General features: G+C 36.9%; 1 protein-coding gene across 6 annotated transcripts in view; it reads right to left on the reverse strand.

Annotated features, from left to right (window-relative positions):
* EPB41L2 (erythrocyte membrane protein band 4.1-like 2) overlaps positions 1–24,886 on the reverse strand; it is a 217,228-nt gene that overhangs the window by 101,117 nt on the left and 91,225 nt on the right. For all 6 annotated transcript variants that reach the window (XM_012665220.1, XM_012665221.1, XM_012665219.1 and 3 more), the window contains exons 2-3: positions 13,526–14,007; positions 12,623–12,841 (exon numbers count right to left, since the gene is read on the reverse strand). In XM_012665220.1, coding sequence (XP_012520674.1) covers positions 12,623–12,841; positions 13,526–13,993 — 687 coding nt within the window. In that variant the 5' untranslated portion in view covers positions 13,994–14,007. The remainder of the gene's footprint in view (positions 1–12,622; positions 12,842–13,525; positions 14,008–24,886) is intronic.

Genomic DNA, 24,886 nt, shown 5'->3' on the forward strand with positions numbered 1-24,886 from the left:
TGAAGGGAGATCAGCAATGTGTCATTAATTTGTAAGAAATGAAAATCCAAGATTTTTGTCCAACTTTTTCTATTACTTTGAACAGCAAGACTTGGCTTAAGTCTATGAACAATCTCTTTTAAAACATGGAAAGTTGACTATAATTGCTAGATAATAAAGAGGCTGGTATCAAACTTCCAGCCAGAGAAGCACACCAAACTTTTATAAGTAATTTTTTTAAAAGTTGCTAAGCACCATTTCCATTAAAATTTATTTCAAAAACCATAAGCAGCAAACTTCTGTAGGCTAGCACATTCTCTATAAACTATTTGCATAGAATGAATTTTGACATTTGATTCATACAGGCTCTCTGTGCTACAGAAGAATAGCTTATCAGAGCATTCTTATTTGATTCACGTTAAATTGCTGCTGACAGAAATATAGAAGGAGCTATCAATGAATAAATAGATTATAATGTTCTGATTAAGTTTCCTCTTTATGTGAATAACTAGACTGATGCACAAAATCAGGCTCAACCTCGAAACAGGTTAAAACGGCATAATCTGCAAATGAAGCACACATTTATGAGATTCCATTTGATTAACAGATAGAATGGAGCTTTTTGTCTTGAGGTGCCTCTCCAGAATATGAGAATTTAAAGTAATGCTCCTAATCATAATTTTCTAAACAGTTCAGAGTTGATTTGTAACCCTGTTGCAGAGCATAATTAAATAAATACTAAAATAGCAATCTGGCAGATCATTTATCATTGCTTTAATCATTTAGTCACCTTGCATGAAGAAATTCTTTTTCAGAGTATCCTAGTGCTTTTTATAGACTATATTTTATTATGTTACATTGTACTCAATGCCTATAAGCTCCAAATGTTTGCATAGTATATTGCAGTGCTGTAAACAGTAATGATAAATTCTGTTCACATTTCTACTGGGCCAGAGAGTATGTGTATCCTGCTGAGGAAGGACTACATGAAAAGAAGGGCCCCAGCTCCAACTTTTGTGAGATAAATCAAACACCACATAGGTAGAGGCAAAATTCTCAAATCCCTGTCCCCCCTCATGCCTGGAAGCTATGGGGGGAAGGAGGGCAGCGATCAGGAAGGAAAATAACTAGCAAAACTTCCTGATAGTTGACAAAATAAAATCTAAGTAACATTATTTAATTTGTTCAGGAGAATAGAAGGCAGCAATAGAGGGGGGAAAAAGAGACTGGAAATAAAACTGTGATGAAAACAGAGTGATTCTGACACCATGGTTTAACAAAAGATACCTTAAAGATTTTGTTGGATGAGAGAGTAATTAGATTACATCTCCTCATTTGATGAAGCCTGACAAGGATTTTAAAATTTTTAATGCCTATGCATTTGAGAGAAAAATGTGTCAAAACAGATTTTAAAGTATAAATTTTTGTTCTGAAAATGACCTTTCCTACCATTTCTAATCTTACTCAACCCTGAAGTGATTTCATTCCAAAACAGAAAAACAATTCAAATATCTGTTTCTTGTTCTACTACCACCCTCTGATTGGAGTAAAAATTTACTAAGTGGTAAATTACAAAGAACTGGCATGCCCGGCAGTATGTGTGAGAGAAGGGCCCATAGAGATGGATATTGTCTTCAAGATGGTTACTCACAGTTAGACACCACAATCAAGTGTCAAGTTTAATGCTTTTAAAATACCACTGATACACGGACAAAACCGGTAATCCCCAGATTGTGAAACCAAAAATGGGGTAGAGGAAAAAGCATGTGGTAGAATTTCGTGACTACTGAGAAATAAAACCCGTATCATTCTTCAGCTTGCTCAGGAGAAGAGGAGGTAATATTAGAGAACAAGGGGCAAGGAGTAAGTATTAATTAGATTCTCCTCTTCAAGCCCATCCTACACCCAGCCTGCAAGCAATCTGGTCTGATGGCAGCTCTATCCAACTTAAGTGAAAGAATGCTTAGCTTCTAGGAGTCTGCATTCCCCTTTGGCCTGTGAACTCGCAAAGGGCTAAGATCACATCAAATTCACTTCCACATTGCTCTCACGTCTAGAGTTTCACAATCTTTTGTTGAAATGTAATAAATTGTTTTCACTTATTTAAGCCCTTGAAGTATTTCGACAAGAAGTTATTAGCCTGTTTTTTCTAAACATTTACAACGCAAAAAAATGCTGGATAGAAGTAGCAATCACACATATACATATACTCAAATCTTTCTTTTCTAAATGGAGAGGATGGAGAGAAGAATTAGGAACATAATAAAGCAAATGCTATCATTTATCTTAGATGAGATAAAAATTTTATAAATGTACAAGAAAGCAGAGGGAAATAAATCAAAAATTACTTTCTATGAGAAGTACTTTAGGCAAAGTCCTACATTAATCTCTGTGAGCAGAGAGTTCTTTTTCTCAAGGAACTAATGACAATCCAAAGGAAGCAACAATATAAGAATTAGAAAAATCAAACAGCAGGAGAGATCAGCAGTTGTTCAACACAACAACACAAGAGATTCTTTCACAAGGCAAGTGCATGATTAATTATCAAACTAATGGTGGAAACAAGTTCAGAGGAAGAAAAGAACATTCTGAGAGCAGGATTTGAGTTGGACATTAAAAGACATGGAGGAATACGTGGATGAGGAAAGCACAATGATCAGGAAAGACGGACAACTCAGGACGTGCCTGAGCAGAAGACCAATTTGACTAGCAAGGCAAGACTCAGAAAATGCAGTGGTAAAAGAGATCAGAAGGCAGCCTGATGTCACACCTAACAAAGTTCAGAGTGTTCAGCTAAGGAGTGACTTGATGATGAGGCCATGCTCTGCTCCTGTGAGCCCCTTGCATTCTTCAAGCTGAACCAAAATATTCTACCACTCACATGGCACTGCAGCCTTTTCCCACGTAGTAAATAAAAATTAAGTTTTGAACAGGATTACCCCATTAAATCCCTTTTTAAGCTCAAGGGATAGAGGGACAGCGAGTTAGACAGAGACATTCCATCTTGACCTGTGTCACTGGAATTTTAAATTGCATATAATATATGCCAGTTAAATTCTTCTCAGTTCCTAAATCACATATAAATCTATCACTATTTTATGGGATTTTATAGAGTGCCACAGCTTCCTGATCCTCTATAAATATGTAGATATTTGAAACTATTTAACTGGTAAGCTTAGTAAGGGTCAGTACTACAGATCTTAAAGATCAACTTTGGAGGGTGCAAACAGACATAAACAAGTAAATAAGTAAAACACACTCGAAAGCAATGTTATCAGATTGGACTTCTGAGACCAGAACTCAACACAACGAAAGGCAGGAAGACCTTGACTCACTCTGCTTTCTGATAAAGACTTGTATCATCAGAACACTGATAAAAAGAGCCTACATTCTGTTAGCCTTATTCATAACTAAGAAAAAATGGTACTGACATTCCTGTGTGGGTAGAAACAATGCTCTTAATTCTTAGACAAAATCAACACGTGGGAACAACTTTCAGATGCCAGAGGAAAATGTGAGCAACTCTAACTCAGGATGCGCATTCACTCGTGCTTCCAAAGTCTTACAGGAACTTTCACACTGATTTTCAAACTTTAAAAAATATACACAGACTTATCAGCTGTAGTAAAACCAGTCCAATCCTAGAAATAGAGGAAGCAAATATTTTCATTCTCACTTTGCAAACTGAGAATAGAAGGGAGGAAGTGACTTCCCCAAGATACCCAAAGAGTCAAAAGAAAAGTAAACATGGATCTCCTGAATTTATATCCATGGCTTTAACTAAACCTTACTGTATTTTTCCTTAGAGGAAAGAGTCCAACTGTTTTAACACATCAAGTATGCAAATGACTTCAGTAGCAATATCCTAAGAGTCCTATAGTCAAGTCCCTGGAGCAAACATGCAGAATCCAGGAGACTCCCTCAAATTCGTTACAAGTTAAATCTGGTACCAAAGGAGCTTGTCATACACCATGTAAATATCTCAGTGAGATAAAAACATTTCAAAAAACAGAAATATTAAATACAAAGTCTCTTCATTAAAAAATATAATAATTCTCAAAATATTTTTCAAGAAATATTTGAGATCTCAGTTTATTATCAATAGATGATAAATTAATATAAAATTTACACTGTAATTTTCACTGACAACAATGGAAAAATACCTAACAGAAAGCCTAGGCCTTGGGTCAAAATTAATGCATGGCTTAGCAATAAGCCTATTGTTACCTAAGCCAAAAATAACATTAAACTCAAGCCGTTTCCATCGTATTTTTAACTTAACTACAATCATTCTCTAAAAATGAACTGTTATCCAATACTTATGCTCATTTATTATTTCCACCTTCTAGGAATCTGGCAAATTCTGTGTGACATTTTTTTACCGACTTAATATTAATATATACCCTATTTCCTTAAAAGAACACAAACTTCAAAGATGACAATTTATTTTTGAAAACAGTGTTATACTGGCTCCTCAGGCAGTCATCTTTATCTAATTCCTGAGGTTCAGGAGCAGAAAGAAAAGAGTCAGATGGCCCACAAGAGGAAAAATGCAGAAACAAGAAGCCATAAAAAGTAGGGGATGGGGAGAGGAAGAAAGATACAGATATATGGAGAGAGAGATATATACATATTTATAATACACATATAGCATGCTTATATATTATATGTGCTATATAATAATGATATCTATATATATAGTGAGTAATCTAGAAAGCAGCGATGATGTTAGGACACCAAACAAAAATACTCCCCAAAATTATGCTTCTTGATTTTTAAAAAGTTATTCAGTTACTACAGCAATATTTACATTAAATGGTTTAAAGGGAATACTTTTGTTGATCAAAAGTACTGATAAGTAACACAAACAGGAAACTGCCTAATTTCCTTTTTGCTCTATGGCTCAGTCTTAATCTTCTCATCCTGGCATTTGAGGATCTTCTAGAAGCTCACTTTACTCTATAAGGTCCCTATAAGCCAGGCCACTGTCAGCCAAGCCATTCCATCTCCTCACGACTTCCTGCATAGGTCATGCTTTCACGGTGGCTTCCCTCTACTATTGCAGGGGTCCTACGTGAGGACAATTAGGTCCTCTTCAGTGGGCATGCTGTGTCATCTAAAGGTTTAATTGAAAATTAGACACATACAGATAGATAGAAAAGAAACAAACAGCAACTATAGTCATGATAGAAATGAAGCCTTTTCTAGGAATAAATGGATGGAAACAAATTTATTCTCCCAAACCAAATAAAATAGAACCATTTATTTCCCATATTGTATTCACCTTCCTTGAGCACTCACAAGTTCATTAATAGTTACAGTTTCCCACAATATACTTCCCCAAATAGTCCTCAGACAGTGATTTCCGGTACAGAGCTACGGAACTTCAGATAAGCAGCATCAGCAAATCACCCAATCTGTCTAAGGTCAGTACTGGAACTGGGAAACACGAGAGTGTCCTCTGGGCTCCACTTCTGAAGAGGAAATGAGAGTAGGTCTCATGAGTAGCAGACCCGAACTAATGACACCAAGCAGGCAACTGGAGAACCAAAATAAGAAGGAACCTTGGATAAAAGGGAAATGAATTAAAATAGCAAATACAACCTATAACTTCTGCACTGTTACAACAGTTCTTAGGACACTGATGCATTATTTAATACAACCTATGTTCAAATACAAAGTCACTGCTGAGAATTCAGGTGAACTGCCGGTACATAAAATCTGCTGTGAGACAAGCATCGCTAAAGTCTACTCAAACTCTGCTTTGCTTTGTACTCAAAAGAAAAAAAAGGTTTACTCGACACAAATGCTACAACCTTATTCACAATTTACTGCCCTCAAAAGTGTATTCTTATAATGGCATATTGAGTAATCCTCTATTAAATAAAAAGATACTCTGTCTATAAATTAATACAGTCATAAAAATGAAGACTCCTATGCTTTCCCAATCAATTTAATTCTTGAATTAAAAAACAAAGCTGCTGCTTTTAACTCTGGATATTATCTCAAATCTGCTTCAGGCAACATAGTAAGTTGGATTCTCTACTAGCAGTAGGATCAGAGAAGAAGGAATAGTTACACAGATAAGAAATTGCTTTATATTCTACCATTCCAAAATGAGATCAGAGATCTAATATATGCATGCTAAACAAAATGGGGAAAAAGAGGGGTAGGCATAGTGATTAATAATAGACATCATAAAGTGTGTCTGTAAAATATTTAAAGATAATTTATAAAAGAATAGCAGTAAAGGGGAAAAAAGGAAATTCAAGTAAACAAAAATAATAGACAGCCTAAAATTAAATGGCAAAATATAGCCACACATCTCAGTAATCATGTGCAATAAATGGTCTAATTCGCCAGTCAAAAGATAATTCCCAAATGTGATTAAAAAGAGTCTCAGCGGGGCGTTGTGGCTCACGCCTGTAATCCTAGCACTCTGGGAGGCCCAGGCGGGTGGATCGCTCAAGGTCAGGAGTTCGAGGACCAGCCTGAGCAAGAGCGAGACCCTGTCTCTACTAAAAAATAGAAAGAAATGATCTGGACAACTGAAAAAAAAAATATATATATATATAAAAATTAGTCGGGCATGGCGGCACATGCCTGTAGTCCCAGCTACTTGGGAGGCTGAGGCAGAAGGATCGCTTGAGCCCAGGAGTGTGAGGTTGCTGTGAGCTAGGCTGACACCACGGCTCTCTAGCCGGGGTAACAGAGCAAGACTCTGTCTCAAAAAAAACAAAAAAAACAAAAAAAAACGAGTCTCAAAGTCATAAAGACACAATGTTTAAAAACAAAGAAATGACAGAAAATAATCTGGACAAATCTTAAATAAAGCTAGTATAGTAATATAAATATCAAACGAAATAAATTTTAAGATACTATGATATTATAAAGGGGAAAAGTTATCCAAGAATACATAATTCTGCACAAGTATATATCTAATAATCTAGCCACAAGTTTCAATAAAGCATAAACTTACAGGAATACCAAGAGAAATTATTAAATGAATAATTATAAGGAAAAATTTTAACACACCTCTCTTAATTGATAAACTAAGCAATTAAATAATTAATAGAGATAGAAAACATAACCCACATTAATGTCTGATCATGAGGATAGATCTGGAAACCTGTATCAACAATGAAAGGATACCATAATGCTTTTCCAAACTCAAAGAGAATTACTACAAAAACCGACCACAAATTATGTTTTGAAGTCTTAACCAATATAATAGAATCTCTATTATTTAGATCACATTCTGACCACAATGTCATATAAAACTGGAAATCTGAACAAAAGAAAAATCCCCTCTTCCCACAAGACACGCATACATATACTTACACACAAATGCACACACATTTAGGAAACTTTAAATTACACCTATAAAAAAAAAAATCCAGGGATCAAAAATGACCCATAATGGGATGAGAAAACACTAGGAACTGAACGGCAATGAAAGCACTATACAGTTGATCCTTGGATGCAGGTTTGAACTGTGTGGATCCACTGATACTCAGATATTCTCCTGCCTCTGATACCCCTGACACAGCAAGACCAACCCCTCCTCTTCCTCCTCCTCAGTCTATTCAACATGAAGACCTTTATGATGATCTGATAATCTACTTCCACTTAATAGTAAATATATTTTCTCTTCCTTATAATTTTCTTAATAACATTTTATTTTCTCTAGTTTACGTTAAGAATACAGTATATAATACACATAACACATAAAATATGTGATAATCAACGGTTTATGTTATCAGAAAGGCTTCCAGTCAACAGGAGACTATTAGTAGTTAAATTTGGGGGGAATTAAAAGTTACACACAGATTTTTCAACTGTGGGGGAAGGGATGTTGGCACCCCAACCCCATGTTGTTCAAAAGTATTTCAAACTTGTGTAATCAACAAGAGGTACTTGAAGAGAAAATTAGAGCCATGAAAGCATTTTTTGTTAAGTATTGAACTCAAGAAATCAGGAAAAAAATAATTATCCCAAAGAAAATGAACAAAAGGGAACAAAATGTGACAAAACAGAAAAGATACAATGTAAATAATAAACAAAACTAAGTTCTTTGAAAAAAATTAAACTGGCAAATCTATATATACTAAGATATCAAGAAAAAAGAAAAGGTAAATAACATTAGAAATAAAAAATAAACCAAAATCAAATGCACAGGATGAAAATACAATGAAAAGCTTCACGCCAATAAATTTGTCATATTACATGAAATGGAGTTTCCACCAAAAATACAAATTACTAAAACTGACTCAAGAAAAAACAGACACAGACCATAAGAATAAAAAAATTGAATCAATGATTTAAAAAGCAACAAAAACTACCCTCCATCACCACTCTTCCCCTAAAAAGGACACCAGCCAAGACAGTTTTAAAGGTAAGTTCTACTAGGTCTCCAAAATACAGATAAAACAAGAAACCAACCAAAGGTTGCCAAAAAAAGGGTAAGAGGGAAGCAACCTCTTACTTTATGAGGACAGTACACAACCCAGATAACAAAATCTGATGAAGACAATTTGATAAAAGAAAATTAAAGGTAACATATGCAAAAATCCTTAAATCACAGACACACACACAAAATGAATGCAGAATCATCATGACCAAGTAGAGTTTACATTAGAAATTCAGATGGCTTAACAGTAGAAAACATTAATGTAAATTACATTAATGGGTTAGAAAAACATATGATCCTCTCAATTGAAGAAGATACTTGCTAAATTCATGATTAAGTTTTAGAAATTAGGAAAAGAATGTCCTTAATCTGAGAAAGAATATGATATTTTAAAAAATCCTAGATCACAACAATCCTAGAAACCTAAACATAAAAAGATGCTCAGCTTCATCTTTTGTAAACATTAGCATTGTTTTCGTGTTGTAAACTGTAACACGGTTTTCATGTTTCCTTATTCATCACCCTCTTCCTATGAGAGGATACTTATTCACCATATTGTCATTGGCCTTGACCACGTGACTGGCTTGGCCAACGAAACGTAAGTTAACATGATATACACCACTTCCAAGCAGAAGATTCAAGAACCATAGTGTGGCTTCTGCCATGTTTTCTTTTCCCTTTATCGTGAGACCAGCATGTTTCAGGTACAGGCTACTCTTTTGGTCTCGGTCAAAAATAAAGATGACATGGAATACAGCCAACTCACCAAGTACATATAACACAAACAAGACACAAACCACTGCTCTTTTAAGTCAAGAAGATTTGGAGGTTGTTACTGTAGCATAACCTAGTGAAAGTTGACAGTGATCAAGTAAATGCAAATTAAAATACTGATGTGATTTCACACACATATGATTGGTCAAAATTAATAAATCTGATAATAAGAAGTGCTAATGACAATGTGGGAAAATCAAACTTAATGGTTGCTGGTTGCAATGCAAATTGGCACATTCACTTTGGCATTATCTGTGAAACCTGAAGAAGTATTACTGTTTCCCATCGACAATTTTACTACTTGGTGCCTACCCTGAAGAAACTCTTGCACAAGTAAACAAGGAAACATCCTAGAATGTGCATTGAAGGACTGTTAGTGTAGGGACCGTCCCTGGGCAAAAACTGGCTTAAGCCCAGAGTCAGCAAAACTGGGTGTGCTCTCCTTGGCCCCAGAGGTCAATAGGCCTGGGCCTGGCCTGTTGACCAAACAGAACTATTCCTCATGACAGATAGCTTTATGACAGATAACCAAGCGCCTGGGGTCTTGCAAACAAGCCAAGGCATCTCATTGTCCTGCATACCGTAATGAGATAAAGAAGTTAAGATGCAAGAAGTTAAGATGCAAACATCTGCTTCCCTTAAGCAATTGTCAGGAAGGAATGAAAATGTATTTTCCTCAGGGCACCCACGGTAGTCACGTGCCAGGAAGTAGCTGCCAGACAGAGAAAAGTATAAGAATAAAGCAACTGGTAGAATTGACTACTGCAGTCTTGTATGTCTTGTGTGTGTCTGTGTGTTTCTTTCAGTGTCCATCCCCCGTTCTGCAATCCGGGCCGCGACAGTATCTAAAGGAAGTGAGCCTCAGTAGGGGAATAGATAAACTGGTTGAGTCATTCAAAGAAATACTATATAGCAGTTAAAATGAATAAAGAAGATTTACACATCATAAAACAATATACAAAGCAAGAAGGAAAAGATGGGAATGAAATTTAGCGATGTCGTTAATGTTTTATTTCGTTAAAGATCTAAAACACACAGCAAAATAGTAATATGTGATTAAATTTTTATGGTGGATACACAACTGTCTCTTCTATTATTTCTTTATTTTTGCAGTTTTTCAATATTTTATGACTTTTAAAAAAAGATAGAAGAACAAAAACAGATTTAAGCCATAAAGCCATCAATCAATTTTGTGGTTTAGTGATAAAAAGAACTTTAGAAATTAATAGGCATTTTAGATCATCTAAATAATCCTATATTCTATAGATAAAGAAAAGGCTGACAGAGGTTGAATAAATGACTCAAGATCACTTAAGATCAAGTTGGTGCTCAAAAATATAGATTCCCAGCCAGGAGCCGTGGCTCATGCCTATAATCCTAGCACTTTGGGAAGTCAAGGCAGGAGGATCGCTTGAGGTCGTAAGTCCAAGACCAGCTTGAGCAAGAGAGAGACCCCGTCTCTACTAAAAATAGAAAAAATTAGCCAGATGTGGTGGCACCTGTGCCTGTAGTCCCAGCTACTCAAGAAGCTGAGGCAGGACAATCGCCTGAGCCCAGGAGTTGGATGTTGAGGAGAACTAGGATGACGCCACCACACTCTAGCCAGGGCAACAGGGTGAGACTCTGCCTCAAAAAATAAAAAATAAATTAAAAAAAAAATGTAGATTCCCTAACTTCTAGGGTAGGTAGAAAAGACAATGGAGATATGGTCAAATATTATACAATGTCATTGACCCAAGTTAAAAAAAAAAACATTCTCTTCTTTTCCTTACTGTCCCCCACTCCTACCTCTGAGACACAAAGTTAGTCTCCCTCTATCTCTCTCTCTCTCTCTCTCTCTCTCTCTCTCTCTGTCTGGGACAGAAAGGGAGTCTTAGGAAATGACAAGAGGGAAGTGTTAAAAAGGGGCAAAAGAAAAGAAAGTTCTAAGGATCGCTATAGTCCAAATGTGTCCCTCCAAAATTCATGTTGAACCTAATCCCTACTATGGTGGTATTAAGAGGTGGTGGCCTATACGAGGTGATTAAATCATGAAGGTGGAGCCCTCATGAATGAGATTAGGGCCCTTACAAGAGAGATTGAAGGGAGCTGCCTCACCCCTTCCATAAAGGGTGGACACAGCACTTGTCCCTATGTGAAAATGCAGTAAGAAGCAGAGAGCAGCCCCTTGCCAGATACAAAATATGCTGGCACCTTGATCTGGGACTTTCCAGTCTCCAGAACCAAGAGCAATAATTTCTGTTGTTTATAAATTACTCAGGCTAAGGTATTTTGTTACGGCAGCAAGAAATAAGACAAGGATGTTTAATCCTCTTTTGCTACTCCTTTTCTTTAAACAATTAAAATATCAAAGCAATTAACTAAAATGAGTAAAATAAAGTTCTAAATAACTAATACAAAGATGAGGACAAGGACCATAAATTATTCATCTTAGTACCCTCGGCATCTTGCAATATGATACACATTCAAATATATAATAAACTAGTGTTCAACTAGATAGACATAAGATGTCATTACCAAGCTGAATGCTTTCATTGTTGTTAAAGTATAACTTCTATTTTTAACAAGAATGTGAGGAATTAGGAAAAATGTTTTTAATATTTAATAGATTAGAATACCAAAGAAAAGACTAGACTAGACTTGATAGGTCCCATGTATGGCAGATAAAATAGTATACAGTTCTGTGGTCAGGTCCGTGAGCTCTAAAATCAAATTACCAGGACTGGAATATTGGCTCAACCACTAATCAGCTTTGAAACTTACAGCAAGTTGTTTAATCTTTCCACCCCATATTCCCCATTATAACACTGTGAATGCCAATGATACCTACCTTATACAGATTCTCATAAGTATTAAATGAGACAATCCATCAAAGCACTTGACACAGTTCTTCAGCGAACATTAGCTATTGTATTGTATATGTCATAAAGTAATTTAGTTGTAAAAAGCAACGAACTCTTCTGACTGACATAAAATTATAAGGTGCTAAATGCATTGGCTTCTGTCAGCATCAATACTAATGCATTATATGTTTTGCAAAGCATGGGTGTTTTTTAATTAAATGAAACTAAATAAATGAGCTAGATTTTAAGCCATTATCTGTCTCAAGATAAAAGATTTGGGGTTACATTTCATTATTCTAAAATGTCAACCTAGTGCTATCATGTCTCCTCAGGAAAAACATCTTATAGCCAGAGGTAATATTCAAAATATTTAATGCCCATCCAGAACAAACACCAGCCAACACACATGACCAGTATAGACTGGCAGAGAACATGGTCCCTGCTTATCCTAAGGGTCAGGAAATACTGTTTGTAATGGAAATGATGACTTATTTCTATGTTTTTTTTTAAAATACAAAACCGTAAAAAACTAGCTTATGAACTTGGTAAAACACATTCCTTGTGCCATGCCACAACCACACATCAGTATAGCTCTCCACTCAGCTCTCTGTCTCACCTCCAGGTCACAGCTGTATTCAGTGCCATCTAAAAGGATCACTTTACACTGGACAGTTTTGGTCTTCTTGGTGGCTTTTTGAGAGGCCTTCTCTGCTTTTAGCTCATTGGTCTGCACTTCCTTGGTGACTCTTTTTGCTGCTGTTGCTCCTTCTAATTTGTCTTCTGGTAGTTCCTTTATCTTCTCCTCTTCTCTCTCCTTACTTACTAATTCAGCAGGCTGTTGAGGAAAACAATTAAGTTCATACTCGAGTTAACCAATTTGCAGAAGACAACATAATAAAAGAAAAATTTTTAATAAGAATCATGATTATTGTAACCACTGTAAGCCTACGATTCTAAAAGACTTGAGAATTCTGCTAGAAGGGAAAGTTCCCCTCATCCTCCTTCTATCGCCAATTCTCTCATTTTGTGAAGTTGGTCATTTCAGCATTAAATGAGTAAAAGAAATGACATCCCAGCAACTACAACTTAAATATCATTTCAAACAATATAATTTCTGATCAAAATCTCATACCATGGCAAAACCTAGGCTTCATTAGGCAACCATAATGCACAAATCTACTACTGACTACCCACTGAATACCTAAATAAATCAAATCAAAAAGGTATAAAAGGGCATTATGTTTAAAAGGAGAGGTTACAGGAGTCTGAGAGAATTTACATAACCTTAAAAGGAATAGACATGAATTTTTTAGTAATTTGCATATATAGTGGTTTTTTTTAAAGGATTAACAGAAGAAGCCTAGGGTAGACCAATCCAAGACCCATATTCCAGAAACATTAAGCCAAAGTAGTTATCTCCATATAAGAAATCTGGAAATGATCCGAAACAAACCAACCCTTTTTGTTATGTGGTTATGTTATCTAGTGTTCATTTTCAGACAAGCACTCCCAAACATACCTGTGTCTCAGCTCTGCTCACGGAAGGTTTTTCTTCCTTGCCTTCAACCTTAATCTCCAGTTGCTTCCTCTGAGCCACTTCTTCAGCATCACCCTTGGCCTGTCTCTCTTCTTCCGGAAGGGGTTCCTCTTTATCTAAGACCTGTTCTTCCACAACAGCTTGGGTAGACTCTTTTTTATCTCCTCCATCTTTGGCCACGACTAAGGTATATGACCTTTGTTTCTTAAGCCATGGGGGTATGAATCGGGAAATACCCCTTCTCTCAGATGGCTCCTTCTGTCTCTTCTGGAAGTGTACACTACTTTGGCTTTCAGCTGCAGGAGATGGCTGGGAACCTTCTTCTTCCTCTGGATCAGACTTATTCTGCTGGTTTTCTGCTACTTCTTTAGGTTTCTCCTTGGTTGCATCTGCTCCTAACTGATCGGAGTCCTTCTTCACTTCAGAGGCAGAGCCTACTTCAGTAGTCATGGTTACAGCTTATGCTGTAAATGAAACAAAATCATAAAATGTTATTTTCCAAACTCTCCTGATTTTCATTTGGTGGCAAGGGGCAGGGTAAGGAAGGGTGGGAAGGAGAATAACAGAGAGATAACAGGGAGAAAGCACACAACAAGGTTCAAAATCACCAGAGAAAATGAAGACTGTTACTCTAATTTTCAGAATTCTGTTAGAGTCACGGAACCAAAACTAGTGTCACAATAGCATTCTAAATATGAACAGCTGGACCTTAAAGTCATGAAGACCTCAAGAGTGATTACTTTTGATTGGTTTTAACTAGTTATAAATATTATAATTGACTAAAACAATCCAATTTTTTAAAGGAAATTTACTTTTCTCTGTACTTAGTATCCTTCATTCTATAATATGAAAAGGTTATCAACAATGTTAAAAAGTATCAAGGCACATTTCACAGAAATTTCACACGTTAAAACCAAAATCTACCAAATGTTAGGTGTTATAAAAACAAATTTTAAAAGTCAGGTGCCTAATAGCAAGAAAATTAAATCTGGAACAAAGATGTATTATTTTGTTTTCCAATATTAAGTCCCATAATTCACTATCACTATTCCAATGCAAAAGTTAATTTTCTGGGAAAGGTACTCAAACTATAATCGAACCTCCAAAACCTCCATCCCATCCATCTCAGTTACACTTTTCTTTGTATACATGATTATAAGAAAAATATCAAAGGACCCTAATCCAAATCAAATGAAGAAATTATAGAGTGGAAAAAAATACATCCAATGATTGATCTTATCAGAACTAATGGAAACAAAATTTAAATTAAATCTGAAAATAACTGGTTGCCTAAATTTTACACAAGCAAAGAGGGACTTTTAAAGTCTGGAAGTACCACTGACATAAAGAATAGGCAGGGCCTGCACAGATAGCAGATCACACTCACTCTCTTTTCTCTTGCCAGTGATAAAATTGCTCAAAGTCCTTGCACCGTGGCCAACAGGTAACATCCCAGCTATCTTTAAAAGGGGTACAAACTTAGGGCTGGTGTGACAGTATTCACCTGTAGTCCCAGCTACTTGGGAAGCTGAGGCGAAAGGATCACTTGCGCACAAGAGTTGGAGGCTGTAGTGTGCTATGATCACACCTGTATTCACACTGTACTTCAGCCCAGGCAACATGGCAAACCCCCCCCCCTTTTAAAATACAAACTTGACTAGGTCAAAATAAGAGAGTAAAGTACACATGTTTTAAAGCTTTGACACATAATTCAAATACCATAAAATTCACTCTTTCAAAGTGTACGGTTAGTGGTTTTGGGTATTCCAAAGGTTATGCAACCATCACCACTAATTTTAGACTATTTTCATCATTCCAAAAAGAAACGCTGTACCCATCAGTAGTCACTCTTCATTCCTCCCTCCCCCCATCTTCTGGCAACCAATAATCTACTTTCAGTCTGTATGGATTTGCCTATTCTGGACATTTCAAGTAAATGGAATCATATAACACATATGACATTTTCACTTAGCATAATGTTTTCAAGGTTCATCCATGTTGTAGCATGTTTCAGTACTATACTTATTTTTTTAAATATTATTCATATCTTCTGCAAATCATGTATCTGATACAAGTATCTCGATACTAATCCGGAATATATAAAGAACTCTTATAACTCAATAATAAAAAGACATAAAACCCAATTTAAAACTGGGCAAAGGATGTGAGTAGACATTTCTCCAAAGAAGATGTACAAATGGCCAATAAGCACATGGAAAGATGCTCGGCATCATTAGTCATTAGGGAAATGTACATCAAAACCACTATGAGATACCACTTCACACCCACTACGATGGCTAGAATCAAAAAGACAGATAGTGGCCAGGTGTGGTGGCTCATGTCTGTAATGCTAGCACTTTGGAAGATCGAAGCAGGAGGATCACTTGAAGCTATGAGTTCAAGACCAGCCTGAGCAACATAGCAAGACCTCGTCTCTCAAAAAAAAAAAAAAAAGTTTTTTTTAAATTAAAAAAATATAGTAACAAGAATTGGTGAGAATGTGGGAAATCTGGAACTCTCAACATTGCTAGTAAGAATATAAAATGGTGCCGCCACTTTGGAAAACAGTTTGGCAATTCCTCAAAAAGTTAAACATGGAGTCATCATACGACCTAGCAAACCTAATGCTATGTATATCCCCAAGATAAATGAAAACATCTGTTCACACAAAAATTTGTACATGAATGTTCATAACAGCATTATTCATGATAGCCAAAACAAATGGAAACAACCCAAATGTCTATCAACTGATGAATGGATAATATGTCATGTTCATACAATAGAACATTATTCAGTCAGCAAAAGGAATGAAGTGCTGATACATGCTATCACATGGCCAAATCTTGAAAATATTATGCTAAGTGAAAAAAGCCAGACACATGTTGTATGATTCCATTTATTTAAATGTCCAGAACAGGCAAATCCAAACAGACTGGAAGTAGATTATTGGCTGCCAGGGGATGAGGGGACAGGAGGATGGAGAGTACCTACTTACGGGTACAGGTTTCTTTTTCGAGTGATAAAAATGATCCATAATTAGAGTATGGTGAAGCTTGTACAACCTTGTGGATATATTCAAAACCACTAGATTGTATCCTTGAAAAGGGTGAATTTTATGATATGTGAATTACATCTCAGTAATAAAAAATAATCTTAAACATGTTATTCACATTCAATATGCAAGCACAAAGACAACCAATTAGCCTATATTTAATGGCTCCTAGAATGTGCCAAGAAGTAGGCATGGGAATAAAGCTGCCTTCAAGAAGCTGAGGGAATGAAGGGGATAGATAAGCACAGATAAGTCAAGAGCCTGTTGCTTAGAAAGCACAGGACTGATACTTAACCCAGATTAGGAGAGGAGGATCATCCGGCAAGCCTTTCTACAGAAGTTGACATTTGAGGTGCTTTTAAAATAATGAGTACTCATTATTCAGACAAAGTAGTCAGGATGGCAGGTACGTACCAGGTACAAGGAGGTGTGGAAACATGAGAGCATTCCTCACAGAGGAAACCACAGGTACAGAACAATGACCCACTGTAGAAGTGAAGTGGGGACTTGTGTGTGGAAATAGAAGGGGAGATGGAAGGCAAGTTGGTAATATTAATAATTAATACTAAGAGAAGGAGGCAAAAGCCAGAACATAAAAGATTTTGTGTGTGTTTTCTCTGGTTTATTGTAGAGACAGGGTCTCACTCTGTTGCCCAGGCTGGCCTTGAACTCCTGGGCTCAAGCAATCCTCCTGCCTTAGCTTCCCGAGTAGCTGGGACTACAGGCACGCATCACCATGCTCACCCCCATTGCCCCCTACCCCAGTTGTGTGTGTTATGTTAAAGGCAATGAGGAGGTTATTTTAAAGGCAAAGAGAAGCCATACTAACTACTTTAAGTAGAGGAGCAATGTAATCAGATTCCCATTTCAGATAGCCCAACCTAACTGTAAAGTACAGGGTGAGAGAAAAGACTGAAACAGAAAGACATCCAGAAGATTGTTACAGTAATCCAGACATGAGAACATGATGGTCTGTACAATGGCAGAAGCAACTGGGTAAAGGACAAGAAATGAATCTGATGGTAAACAGGTAGAGTGGACACGACTTGGTATTCAAACTAAATATAGAAAGTCAATGAGAAGAAAGAATCGAGGACAAGTTCCAGACTGGAGTGATGGTAGAATCATCCATGGGAATGGGGCACACCAGTAGAAGTGGGACTAGTTGACATTTAACTTAATTTTTGAATTCACTGTGATTGAGAAGTTTGTGGAAATGTCCATTTGGCCACGAGACACACGAGTTTTGAATGGAGGCTAGATAGGCACTAGAGATACGGCTTGGGAGTTGTCATCATATGGGTGATAGCTGAAAGCACAGGTGATACTGGCATCTCCTAGAGAAAAAGTGTAGCTTAAGCTTAGAGGACCCTGAAAAGAACCCTTATTACCATATGTAAGGATCAGGCAGAGGAAAAGGTATGAGGGCCAGAAGAAATATATAGTGAGACAGGAAGATTTGGGGACAGTAATGTCCTTGACAGCAACGTTACACAAGAGGGAATCATTAACTATCATATCTACATGTCCAATGTTACTTCTTATTCTTGGGCACCTGAAATTCAAAATCACGTCTTCCAATAAGAACCTGAGGACACCTAAACTGGTTCCATGTTGCACAGAAAATCTTTTTTCCTTTAATGTACCATTAACCATGTACCATTTTAGTGGAGGATATTATTTACATTAATCATGAAATGAACAAAGTTGATTTCTAGCATATGCTATCTAATTACATTTTGAGAACTGAATAAATGTCCTGGTAAAATTAAAACACAAATGTCCCATGCTTGTCTAAGCTAACCAAGGTAAACAGGCAGGTCTCCAATTACTTTGGCTGTGAGAAACAGTCTGGGGACCAATCACTGAAGATGACTTTTGGCCAAAATAGTTCAGAAGTGATGAAATACAAAACTCAAGTTTCCACTATTATGTTTAAAGCATTAATAGTTGTTTATATTTTAATAAGAGCTACCACTCAATGTTTACTGTGTCAGACACTGTGCCCATAATTTCCGCTTCTCAAAACATCTCACAAAGGCAGGTATTATCCTCATTGTGCAAATAATATATGGAAGATAAGTTAAGTAACTTGTCCAAGGCCAGTAGATAGAGGACCACAAAGTTGTATACCTCTCCTCACACATACTTCATAATAGAATGACAGCTCCATTGTGCATGAATGACCTACTAACCACAAAGGCCTTGGCCCAGTCCTCAAAGAAGATTCATGCCAGTTTGTGAAAATGACTATAGAGCAACATGAATGTATTCTGAGATTTGCTATAATTAACCCTGCCACCTCCTCAAAGTAAGAAATTTACAGATCAATTCCCATCACAAAGCAAATCATATTTGAACATTATTACTTGCCCATATAATTACAACAGAATTGGTAACAGAAACTGAAGACCAAGCCCAAATACAGCAATAAAGAGCACAGATAAACCACCCAATTTAAGCCTCACAAAGTCCTCATCAATCCTCACTGTATCCACACTTTTAAGTGTTGAAAACCTCAGACGTGATCAATGTAAATGGGCAACGAGATAGAAAACAAAGGAAATGGCTAATTGGATTGTGAATACTCAACAATAAGGGTGGATATAATTATATATAAATAAGAATATCCTTAAAATAGTTTCAAGAGCTCAACAGAGCTCGAAACTAAACACTACCTTCTTTGTTGATAAAATGGTTTCTTGAACAAATTACCACCATCAAGAAAACATGATTATAGCACATCCACTCACCATAATTATCATGCCTATAACTCTCGGAGTTTCAGATGTGGGTATGCCTTTAAACTCCATTGCCCATGAAAATGGAAACTTCTGCACTGGAATGCTAGCATTCCCACTAAAATGAAAGCTCCATGAGGGCTGGGATCTTTCCTTTATATACGGCTACGTTTCCAGCATCTAGACTGGCACATAAGAGGTACCTAATAAATATATACTGAATAAATATTGTTAAATCATCTACTCTAATATCCTCATTGTATTTTGTCAACAAGGAAACTGAGAATCAGAAAAACTAGGAGATTTGCCTGATGACAGATGGGCAAACCCCAAATCAAAACTCAAGTTTTCCAAAATCTAGCAATGCTCATTGCACTAATCTTTAACTACAATTACCCAAAATCCATCATTAGTATGGTTATATAACATACTAAGAGCTTTCTGCTTATCATCGACCAAAAAGAACACTGCTGTGAACAGCCAGCCCATTAGACAAGCTTGTGGTTTGGAGACAATTACCATGTTGGCATGCTCCAACTGGGTTGATAAAAATGTTCATTATTGTAACAGCTCCATGAGAAAAAGCATGCGTCATTTAACATGTAACCAAGCAGAAAATGATCATCAATAGAGGATCAGTACTGGTTAGGTAAGAAGCTGTATCACATAAAACCATTCTTTTTTCCCCTATGTTTAAAAAAGGTAAATTCCAAGGTACTGTCACTGCCACCAGCCTGAAATACCAACCATATAACATTATGCTACTTAAAACACTGGCCCTTAATCAGAATACTACAGCAAGCAAAGCAAAATAGATATACAACTCTATACATTCCTACAAAGAACTCCAAGCAAAGGGTTCATGCTAATTTTGGGGTCCTGAAATTTCCTTAAAATATTGAAATAATCCACTCTGTAAGCTCTTACTGTTAATAAAATCCTGAAGCAGAGACCAGGGTGGGTGCTACTGCATACTGAGCGGCTCCCATCCTCTGGGATCACGAGGAATATGAGGGCTTTGATTTCTACTAACAGAGTTCAATCCATTATTTAGGGACCCAAGATTTACAAAATAGAAAAGCATACATTTCTAAACTTCAAAAATGGTAGTAAAGGAATGGAGGGACGCTTTCATTTGAACTTTGAGAAAAACAAAACCCTGCAACAAATAACCATTAAACTTAAAGAATATTGGCAATGTGTGGACAGGTCTAATTCAGCCGTTTTCTACATCTGACAAAACTAGTTTTCATCTGCTATTGGGTAGCAGATAGGGTAGAGGATATACAGAGCATCTTGCTGATACCCACAATCACTTGCTCAGGTTCATCTCCCCAAATAGCCTACAGCCCAAGGGGAGGTCTTTTCATATTCCACTATTTGATACCATTAAAGCATCAAGTGTGAGAAAAAGAAATACTGCGACCTAGATACAGGAATGATTCAGCAGCCACCTAACTCTACTTCGGAAATAATGGAGTGATGCTTTTTAAATATAGTCAACATTTAAAAGACAGGAGGGGAAAGTAGAGGAGGAGGAGTTGAAAAGGGAGGAAAAGAGAAGAAATATCTGGAAAGGGAGAAGGAATTTAAAAAACAGGCAGACTTAGAGAAGACAGAAAGTTAAGTCTTTTCCCTTGCAGGTTTATTTTTCTTAAGTGCCAGAAGGTCTAGAAAATACCCCACATTCAAATAAGTACTAATACATTCCAAAGGGACTATCTATATGGTAAAGATAAACAAGGGTTATTTTTTAAATAATCCGATGCAACCCACCCTAGTTACCTTTATAACATACCATATCACTTGTTTATTCATTTTTAAAGGGATAAAGGATCTATAAGAAAGAACTATGTCTATAAAGATGTAAGCTAGTATCTGGTTTAAATTAAACCCACACATACAAAAGATATGAACTGCAAATTCTTTGCTAGTTCAAGTTTAGGCAGGATCAGGTTACACTGAGAGCATGTATTCCCTCCACCCTTTCTCCTTTTTAACAGAACCCAAATTTTGTTCAGCTTTCCTCACTCTTCCACGTTTGCCAACAGAGGCTGGCTCCAGGATGGACCACAAGGGTGGGTGCTATTGGTCCAGGGCAGTCAGAGTAGTCTTCCTCCCCTCGCCAACGAGACATGCAGAAAATCTGCTGTTGGGCTCCTGGAAAAGGATTTCTCTCTCTAACAAGAGCCACAAGGAAGACGAAGACCCACGGTTGCCTCTGAACATTGTATACATAACACCTAGAAGTGCTGTTGCCATCTCCAATCCACTGAGGGGAGAAAGCCTGAGGACACATTGACCCACAATAGAGGGCACTGGCAAGAGAATCACAGGGAAGAGGATCAGCCCCCTGATTGGGCCACACGTGATTCCGTCCTGTGTCGGACCTTCCTGTTATGTGAGATAACTGCCTCCTCCCCGCCCCCAATCTGGTTGAAACGGTGAGCCAGGGGTTTCAGTTCCTTGTAGCCAAAAGTGTCCTCATGTCAGCTTTTGCTTATTCCGAGGAAAGCATTACAAAATAAGCCATAAGAAACTGGGAGCACATGTAGAATTATCTCAGGTTATTTATTACTCCCCATTGCATTTTATGACCCTCATACCTAAGAGCCACAGTTGTCAAATTTTTCATTTTTTTCCAGATGATGTTCAGTTTTTAAAAACCTAACATTTGACTTAATATTAGTGAGATAAACCATTAATTCTTTATTCTAACAACTCTAAATAAGAATGAAACAAAAAAATTCTTAAAGTTCATCAAAATATAAGATGTATTTTTTCATATATTGTAGAGACAGTTTTTGAAAATTAGGGCGTAATTTTCAATACCGTCCAATTTTAATAACAGTTGAGATAAGTATGAACAATCTTATCTGTTGAAAGCAAGTTCCTGCTGCTCTTATTAAGGATTAAGTCAAAAAGAAAACCATGCCAAGCAAAGCCCTCTCTACAAGCAATGAAGGCCATCCCAGAAATAGACGCCCTTTCCTGAAATGAGAGCTAAACAACCAGAGTCCATGCATAAATCATTGTGGATGTTCTTCACATAATCCCAAGGCACATAAGCCTTGTACTATTGGGCAACCCAACAGCACACTCTAATAGAGATGATAAAGACATCCCGAACCCTGCTGGCTCTGAGCTGAGTGGTCGGAAAGATTGGTGAACTGCATTTGCTCCGATTCCTTCTCTCAGGTGGAGCACTGGTTTTGTGTAACAGCCAGAGCTGGAGCTACATTCTTTCTGTGAGAAGTTACCTAATGTTTGGATAAAATAGCATGGTGGTTTAGAGATCAAGTCTGGGAAACAAATAAAACAGGATTAGAAGTCCAGCTCTGCTTCTTATTACCTATGCAACCATGGACAAGTTATTTAGCCCTGCCGAGTTTCAGTTTCCTCATAAGCAAAATAGGGATATAATAGGTACTTGCTGGGTGGCTCTAAGGATTAAGTGAGATGCTAGACATAAAGTACCTGGTATATAACAAATTCATAATAAATGGTGGGCCACTGTCATCAAATAGAGATTCTGCAAAGAAAGGGACTATGTCCATTTGTTCACTAAAAACAATATTAATGGTGGTAATAATCACAACAGAAATAATAATGATAGTATCAGTATTTGCTGAACACTGCTCTAGAAACTTTGCATGTAGCAATTCCTTTAATCTTCACAACGCTTTAAGGAAGGAACTAAAATTATTCCCATGTTATGGATGAAGAAAGTAAAAAGAAAATAAATGGCTTGGTCAAAGCCATGCGGCCAATAAATGGAAGAGCTAGAATTCGAATGCAGCTCCAGAGACCTTATGCAACACTTGTGTCAGCCCCAAAACGACTTTACTACTATAAAACCACCACCTAGCATGATGCCCAACAGTCCATTATTTGTTGAAAATGTGTGATCAATAAATTACCACCACAATTTGGGGCTTTATAATCATTAGCAACATGTTCTACCTGAACACCCCCCATTCAATTTCACTGATCGTCAGGATGTAGATTCAGTACCTTACCCGCTTCTTTCAAAACAAATGTTTATTGAGTACTTGCAAAGCACATGCACCAGATACCAGTAACACAGATGAAAGAATCCTGCTCTCAGTCTAGTAGGGGACATAGGTAACAAGATTAGCATTAATATATAGTCACACAACTTGTCACTGATTCATAAATTTGGATAATTCAGATTCAGAAATTACAACTAGTTTGAAAAGCAGCCACAGTTTTCTCAAAAGCTACCATTGTCAACTCTTCAGAAAATCACACAATGGTCCTTCATGGAAAATGTTGGTTAGACATTCATACAAATAGGCATCGTGCTTTTTAAAGAGTACTAATTCTCATTCTCAGTTGTATTTGGTAGAGACATATTAGCTCTCTAGCTGAATGCAAGTAACCTGAATAAAAAAAGCCAAATAAAACAATCCTGTTTATAAGTTGCCTTAACATCAAAAAATGCAAAACAAATTTCATTTTTAAATTCACTAGTCTGATTTAAATCATCAGCCCAATAACAAGGGGAAAAGTAGCTGAAGGATGAGCAGAGTTAACAGAAAAAGACATATAAGGGGCACATAAACATATGAAAAGATGCTCACCACACTCATAATAAAAGAAATGAAGTTAAAACTTCAAGATGGAGACATCTAAAAGTTTAATCATGCAATCACCGAGCAAGGCTGTGGGAACAGAGGCAATCTTATACAATTGCTGGTAGAAGAGTAAATCAGTACAGACCCAGTCGAAGTCGATTTGCCAACAGCTATCATAATTCCAAATGTGTACACACTTTAAAATAGTAATCTTACTTCATAATGTATCCTACAGACATATTTGCACATATGTAAATTTATTACGTACAAGGTGATTCACTACAACATTGTAAAAGCAAAGTATCAACGTCCATCGATAGCAGACGTCATACCACATTCATACAAGAGAATACTATGCAACCCTAAAGAAAAAAGAAATAAGAAAGGTATCCAGTTACCAAAATAACTCCAAGGTACACTGTTAAGTACAAACAGCAAGATTCACACACAGTATACATGTTAGGTTACCTTACAGGAATAGGAACCTTATACAGATAGTACAGCTGACAGGATGAAAGCAAAGTGTATGGGAGATAATTACGTGACTATGAATACACACACACACATACACACACACACACACATACACACACACACACACACACACACACACACCTGTATGTGCATAAAGAAACAAGAAGGATACAGAAGAGTAACAACAGTGATTACGGGGCATGGTGGATGGCGCTAGTAGATGACGTGAGAAATGGGAGACAGTTTTCACTGAGTAGAAGTTTTCGTAAACTGAAGTAGTTTATTAAGAAAACAATATTTATGCATTAAGTGAAGCACTTGGCTGGCCTGCTTCCTTGGAGACAACTCAAGTGCCACAAGAGACTACCACAAGCAATGGTACCACCTTGCCCTGTCACAAAGCTCTAACCACACAAATGAAGAGTGTGCATGCAGAAACTTTCCAGTCTATTCCAGCTCAGCAGCAGCATTACGATGG

This window comes from Propithecus coquereli, unplaced genomic scaffold, assembly GCF_000956105.1.
Source record: "Propithecus coquereli isolate 6110/MARCELLA unplaced genomic scaffold, Pcoq_1.0 Scaffold98, whole genome shotgun sequence".
NCBI lineage: Eukaryota > Metazoa > Chordata > Mammalia > Primates > Indriidae > Propithecus > Propithecus coquereli.